The sequence below is a fragment of the Mustela lutreola genome, chromosome 1, assembly GCF_030435805.1.
Source record: "Mustela lutreola isolate mMusLut2 chromosome 1, mMusLut2.pri, whole genome shotgun sequence".
In the NCBI taxonomy this organism is placed as follows: Eukaryota; Metazoa; Chordata; class Mammalia; order Carnivora; family Mustelidae; genus Mustela; species Mustela lutreola.
Window position 1 is genome coordinate 50,645,625 of NC_081290.1, and position 7,386 is coordinate 50,653,010.

The following is a 7,386-nucleotide window of genomic DNA, read 5'->3' on the forward strand; positions in this document are numbered from 1 at the left end:
ATAGAAAAAGAAACCAGAGGCAGGAGGTAGGGAGGGGTTGGAGGAAGGAGCTCACTAGGCACAAACTTCCAGTTATGGGAACACAACAGACAACATGATGACTATAGCTAACTCTGCTGTATGATGCACTGGCAAGTTGCTAAGGAAGGAGATCCTAAAATTTCTCATCGTAAGGAAAAGACCTTTTTTTAGGGGATGGTGGATACCTATACGAGATGATGCTAACTGGCCTTGCTGTAGTGATCATTTCCCAATATGTGTAAGTCAAATCATTATGCTGCACACCTTGAACTTATACTGTATGTCAATGACATTTCAATAAAATTGACCTAATAAAAATGTAAAATCCTAAAAAAAAAAAGCAAACAAAAATATTCTTCCTTAAAATCCTTGAAATCTGGCAGTTATTGAGCTCTAAATCTTGGCTCTTTCCCCTCATATATAGTCTTTTATGAAAAGATCTACTGTCAATAGGACCCATTCACTTATACAGAACACTGCTTCTTACAAAATCAGCCCTGTTTCAGTTAAATAGAACTATTTAACTTTAAAAAACAACCTAATTTAGATGCTGATTTTTTTGTTTGTATATTTTATTTAAATGCAATTAGCCAACATACAGTACATCATTAATTTCAGATACAGAATTCAATAATTCATCAGTCTTACATAAGACCCAGTGGCCCATCACATGATGTACCCTCCTTAATGCCCCTCACCAAGTTATCCTATTTCCCCCCACCCATTTCCGCTCCAGCAGCCCTAGTTTGTTTCCTGTAGTTAAGAGTCTTTCATGGTTTGTCTCCCTCTCTGATGACTTCCCATTCAGTTTTCCCACCCTTCCCTGCTGATCCTCTGCACTGTTTCTTATATTCCAGATATGAGTGAAACCATAAGAAAATTGTCAACATACTCTTTCATTCATAAACATGAACAGACTCTCAAGGGTCACCAGACTTTGGGCAAAAACAAATAGCATGAAAGATAAGGTCCCAAAAAAGCAAATAACCCCTAAATCTCAAAGTGATACAGAAAGCAAGCAAGAGAGAGAGAGAGAGAGACAGAAAGCAAGAAAGAGAGCTCCTTTTTTTAAACTAGCATTCTTAAAAACACTTGAAAACAAAAACAAAACACAGCTTCCTAAAAGTGAAACAATCAAAGAATAATTGGAAAACCTAAAAATGTAATTGCCGCAATTAAATATCTAACATTGGAGTTGAAAAATAGAATGAAAGAAGCGAAAGTCTAAATTAGTAATCTGGAAGAAAAAGTTGAGAAATCATCCCAGATCCAAAGAAGCATAAAAGTTAGAAAAATTCCTCCCATATTCATCCAGTGAACATTCAAAAAAAGAGATAAGCATTAGAAATTCTACAGGTGAAGGGTACCTGAGTGGCTCAGTCAGTTAAGTAACCAAAGCCTGGTTTTGTTCCACTTCATCCTTCTCATGTGTCATGAGCTGCAGCCCTGCATTATTAAGCTCAGAGCTCACAGGGGAGTCTGCTTGAAGATTCTTTCCGTCTACCCCTTTCCCCAATTTGTGTGTATGCACACACACATGTGCTCGCTCTCTCTTTCAAGTAAATAAATAAATCTTAAAAAAAAAGAAAAAGAAAAATTCTTTAGGTGAGAAGTCTAAGGCTTAGAGACATTAAGTGACATAATTCTTCAGTAGTTCACCAATAGAGTCAGATATACTCCAGATGTGTCCCACTGATAAGCCCAAGCCTGAAATTCAATCCGTACATGTCAGTGTGGTCCCCATACTTGTTTATAGCTGGTATCCATTCTGATTGGTTCATGTGGATGCCAGCATAGTCAATATCAGTTTTCTATAGCTCTATTCTTCATGGTCTTAACGGTTCCATACTGGTTGTTTATGGCTGGTATCCACTCTCACTAGTCAATGCAAGTGCCAGTCTAGCCTATACCCATTGTTTACAGTTGGTATCTGCTTGGGTGTTGAAGGAGTTGATGAATATTTGAATATCATTCCTTCCTAAGCCCATACTCTTTCAATGATGCCTACAAAATGTCATGGTACAATCAAAAAAGGGGGATAGGTTGAATTAGGGATGAAGATTAAGGAGTCTGCTAGCTTGTGATGAGCCCTGGGTACAGTATTGAAGTGTTTAATCACTATATTGTACACCTGAAACTAGTATTACACTGTATGTTAGCTAGTTGGAATTTAAATAAAAGTTAAAGGCAGGGGCAATAATTAAGACTATTGGACAACAGATTTGAACCTGGGGGAAAGAAAGGTAGTTTCTGTCATATCAACCTTTAAGCTATGAAAAATTTCATGAATACATGATTCCCTCTGTTTTTCCTTTCTCCTTAAGTATTAAGAAATGAATAGCCATGCTTCAATGTCTATTTTCTCTCCTACTTTTCTAAGTGTTCCAGACAAAGCATAGATATCCCTGGTGAGCCCTTTTCTAGAAATTTCTACAGGCAGTCATCCCAAACTTGGATGTTTAATGGAAGGGCTTTAGCAGAAAGCAGGAACCAAGATAAACAGGCCAAATTTGTTGAGTGGAGAAAGCAAACAGGTAGTGACCTAATGAGTCTATAGGCACACCATCCTGAAGGCACTCCAGCCGGTCTGATCTTGGAAGTTAGGCAGGGCCGGGCCTGGTTAGTACTGGGGAGGGAGGAAGTGAGCTAATGAAATATAGGGCCTGTGCTGACATCTAAAGCAGGTAGAAGAAATGTACCTCTAGCTTAGGTGTGTACATTAGATGAGTTTTTAAAAGGGACTAGAGAAGATTAAGCCTGAATAAAATCACCAGAAATGGGATCTAAAACCAACTAATGCAACTACACTGTTTACTCTCCTACTTTTTAAATGCAAAAATAAGGGGCAGCTGGGTGGCTCAGTGGGTTGAAGTCTCTGCCTTCAGCTCAGGTCATGATCCCAGAGTACTAGGATCCAGCACCTCATCGGGCTCTCTGCTCAGCGGGATGCCTGCTTCCCTTCCTCTCTTTCCACTTGCCTCTTTGCCTGCTTGTGATCTCTGTCAAATAAATAAATAAAATCTTTAAAAAAATAAAATAAAATAAATGCAAAAATAACTCCACATTTCTTAGCTATAGGATTCCATCTTTAACATCCAAAGGCAAACAGAAGGCCAAAGTTTGAGCCCAGCCCTAATTTCTTTCAACACAAAGCCAAAATCAAAGTTAAATCAAAATCCAAACATTATATTGGTACCCAGTGCAGCATCAAAGGTTGAAAATGGCATTCATAAAACTGAGGCCTTTGCTTCTCTAAGAACCATAGACTCAGATCCCACCAGGAAGTGTTAATGGAGTAGTTTAGACTTTGCTTAGGATTTGTGGGATTTTGCAGAACATGTTCATCCCTTAAGAGCCTTCCCTGAAATCACTGGGAGTTATAAGCTCATAAGAGCTGTAGAATTGGGTCCTAAATGTCATTTTCATAGCTCCTCCGTGGCCGACCGAGGAAATAAACAAAATGCTACTAAGCTACTTGCTGTTTTCTGTTTCATATCCCCTCTAGCAGAAAACAGAGGCAGAGGTGGCTCCACAAAGGGTTAAAACTCATGAGAATTGTTTTTGTAGTTTAAAATATTGTATAAGACTCACTCCTGTACAAGCGATGATTATCTGCATTTTTTTCCTGCCTCTTCATCTAACAAATACATTTTACAGTTTTTACAACGTTCTTTACAACTCACCTAAAACACATAATTTTCCTCCTGCTTATATCACTTGTTTATTATTTATTTATTAGATTTATATTGTGCTTTCCTCCAAAAGGCTCGAAGCACCACACAGCCAACTCTTATATAATAAACATTTCATTAAACTCTTCTTAAAAACCATAAACGGGGAAGTAGCCAGAGTGGAGGCAAAAGGGATATAAACAAGGTCAGGAAGAAGAAAGAACCTTGGGGTCTGGTGAAACTGGCAACCGAGTAATCAATATATTAGCAAGCCCAGTGATCAGAAAGTCCTGCCCTGCCCCTTTCCATCAGCCCCACCTGCAGAGACCCTAAGGAGCCTTCTATTCCAAGTAACAGAGCCAAAATATCTCCATTTCTGGGTGGGGGGGCGGTGAGGCATAGGGCAGTGAGGAGGTGGGAGATGAGCTAGTTATCTATCAGGATTCTCAGGATATGTGAAAACAAAGATACCTACACAGACAACTGTGCTTTGAAAACCAGGGGAAAGATATACATGGTAATGCTTCATAACAAATCACCAAACTGTTAGATTTTTTTTTTTTTCCAAATACAATTCATGTTTAGTCCTCAGTTCTGAATGTATGTGATTTCCAGTGGTTCTGTAGACTTTCAGGACCAGGGCAAACTTAAAGTTCAAAGATTCTCAAAATCACAAAGTGACAGGGCAACCTCAGCTTTTAAATCCCAGGCCACACTGACTTGACAAAGCCATAGAACAAAGCCATTGGCATCCCCCCATATGTGATCTCCACAACAGTGGGGGGGTAGCTAAATGGGAACTCTCTCAGAAGCTGCTGGTAGAACCAGTCCAGAAGAAGTGAAGAGGGAATATATTCCAACATGCAGAACAAAGAAGAAATGACCATTCCCACTATGTGCTGCAGACAATGTAACTCAGTAGAAGAGAATACAGCCAGGAGAAAGAACAGATAATAGTATTATCATTGCTGTTACTATGTGTCAGGCACTCTCTCCCTCTGGTTACATATGTTAACTTCTGTCATCCCCAGAACAAACCTACAAAGTGAGCAGAATCATTTTCCTAATTTTAGAAATAAGGGAACTGTGGCTTAAGTTATTAGCGGAGGTCACTCAGTAAGTGCATGACCTAGGATTCAAACCCAGAGCAAAAAGTTAGATAAGGGCTCTTAGGTGGAAAACAGCAAACATAAAAAAATTCTGAGTTGACAAAGAGAGAAGTCATGTTGGATCAAGTCTCCCTACTTCAAAGCTGCTGATATAGAGTTAACAGCACAATAGCAGGTTAGAGGCCACAAATAAAAATCTTAAAATAAGGCTGCAGCAAGCCTGGTGCAGAAAAGCATGAAACAAACTGACAGAAGAAGTATGGCAACCTGGAGACCCCATGAAGACAGGAGCTCAGAATGGACCAATGAGGTCATTCCTGAGTCCAGAGTGAACAGGACCTGGAAATCCACAATATTGTCTTATGTAACCGACTGCAGATTTATGCCAAGTTAACCACTGAGTCCTACAGAGTCATCCTCAGAAATCCTTTTGTGACCATCCCCATATAAAGACCATGCATTGAGCACTTACTAAGCACCACGCATTTGATACACATCATCTTATTTAAGCCTCATGGCAACTATAATATAAATACCATAATTATCCCCATTTTGCAGATAAGGAAGTACAGAGAGGTTGAATAACTTGCTCAAAGTCATACAGAACTAATAAAGAGTTCAGATGGACCCCAAGTCTAGGGAGTCCAGTGACTTGTTCTGGCCCCCAGAACAGCGAGGAAAGGAACCTCCCAGTTCATGATGATTTGCCGCAGCTGCTCTAGGAAACTACTGCAAGAAACTCTCCAAGCTTTGTTTAAGCCAGGGTTGCCCACATGTATTTGACCAAATAAATATTGTTCCCATGATAGAGATGAACAACCCTTAATTCCTTAAGTGGGAAATATATAGGTTTTGGGAAAACTAGCCTAATCTTCCCAGTTTGCAGATGAGGAAGCTGAGACTCGGGAAAGAGAATGCACTCACATGCTCATGTGTGGTAGGACAGAGACCAGACTCAGCCCTCCAGCTCCATTCTCTTCCATCTTGCAGCTGTTGTACTCTTCAGCTGCCCAGGAGATGGGACAGCACATGAGATTAGGCTCTGCTTTGTGGCCACCAGAAATAGAACAGGACACCATTCCCTAGAGAGGAACATCCTCCAATCAAGTCTCCTGGATTCTTTGAAGAAATTTACCCAGTATTTTTCCAGCCAGTAGGGGAAATTATGTTTTTTGTTGGGGGAATTGGGACAAATGTGTTCAAGAAACCAACAACAAAGGCAGCTAGTCCAATGTAAACGGATGTCTCAGATGAACTTGAACAAACTGAAATTATAGGTGCCGCTTGGCGGTCCACCCCTCACTACCACGACTCCTGCGTAAGGAAAGGTACAAGGGAAGGTGAGCTTCTTCTATGTGAAAGGTGACAGTTTCACTGATACAGTTATGGGCTCATTTATCCCTTTCCTTCTTTTCCTTTGGCTTCCTCACCCTCACCCTCTTTCTTGGCACAGAGGACCCAAAAAGGTCATTTCCATCCCAGCCCTAGCAAAGGCGAAGGAGCTTCTCTTACCTTCCACTTGATAAGCTGCCGTGGATGCCCCCCATCCAAATCCTTCGGGGAAAGCCATGCTTTCAGAAGAAGGCCAGCTAGACCATTCAGCCAAACAGGAGCTGTGTGCCCTTTAGTTAGTGGAGTCCAAGAAATTGTGCAAACAGTCAGTGGACTCACTCTGACCAAAGTCTGGAATACAAATGTGTATGCAAACAAGAAGGCAGCCAGATTAAATGATCACACTTGACTGGCCATGGCCTTGATATGAATCCAAGACACTTTGTAAAGGCAAGCATTTCCACTTTCTTCTCTGGGCACTTGCAGATTCTTAACAGAGCTGGACCAGCCTGGATGCTTTGACAAGACATCCATTCATCTAGTCATCCATTTTAATAAAATACGTGGACATTGTTTTTAAAAGACACATAATCTTACTAGAATTTTCCCTTCATCTATTCCTCCCAATTCTTAATCCCCACTCCTTAGAGATAACCATTTGCAACTGTTTCTTCTGGAATTTTCTCCCACATTATTTAAAGAATAACCTGAGATTACTACTTCTTAATTTGCTTTCAGTTTTAGGTAATAACTATTAAATTCTGGATATAGAGGTAGAAGATCTAACTCACTCTCTCTGTCTCCCTCCCTCTTGCTCTCGCTCCTCTTCCCACAACAGAATGAGATTCCCTTTGTTGTTTAAATAAATACTCTATATTTACATTACTATGACTATATATGGTCAACACTGAGGCATGTAATAGTAGTCCATGCTTACATGCAACCTTTTATTTTCTCTGGGGTTAATCAACTGTCTGGTTTTTGTATTGAATTTTCAGTATACCTATCACTAATTCATCTCCAAACAGTCCAATAGAATTCTAACTCTCTGGCTTCCAAACACCTCTGTTTCCCTGCTTATTCTGCAGTTTGTTTTTTAGGCAAACAGAGCGTCAGTTAATCTGCACCTTATATCCCCTCTCCTTTGTGCTTTCTTCCCCTTTATCTCTCCCTTTTAGAGAAGCAAATCCTTGAATAACTTTCTGATAAAGGGGGCACGGAAAGTAACTTTTTGGAAACTCCGTGGTTCTGGG

At 40.2% G+C, this 7,386-nt stretch overlaps 1 protein-coding gene across 4 annotated transcripts in view; it reads right to left on the reverse strand.

The window, feature by feature from the left end:
- Positions 1 to 6,493, reverse strand: part of LOC131825323 (cytosolic beta-glucosidase) — a 112,948-nt gene extending 106,455 nt beyond the window's left edge. For all 4 annotated transcript variants that reach the window (XR_009351205.1, XM_059164643.1, XM_059164625.1 and 1 more), the window contains exon 1: positions 6,314 to 6,493. Coding sequence is in view for 3 of the 4 variants with exons in the window: in XM_059164643.1 (XP_059020626.1) it covers positions 6,314 to 6,371 (58 nt within the window). In the remaining variant the exon portion in view is untranslated. The remainder of the gene's footprint in view (positions 1 to 6,313) is intronic.
- Positions 6,494 to 7,386: the final 893 nt, after the last annotated feature.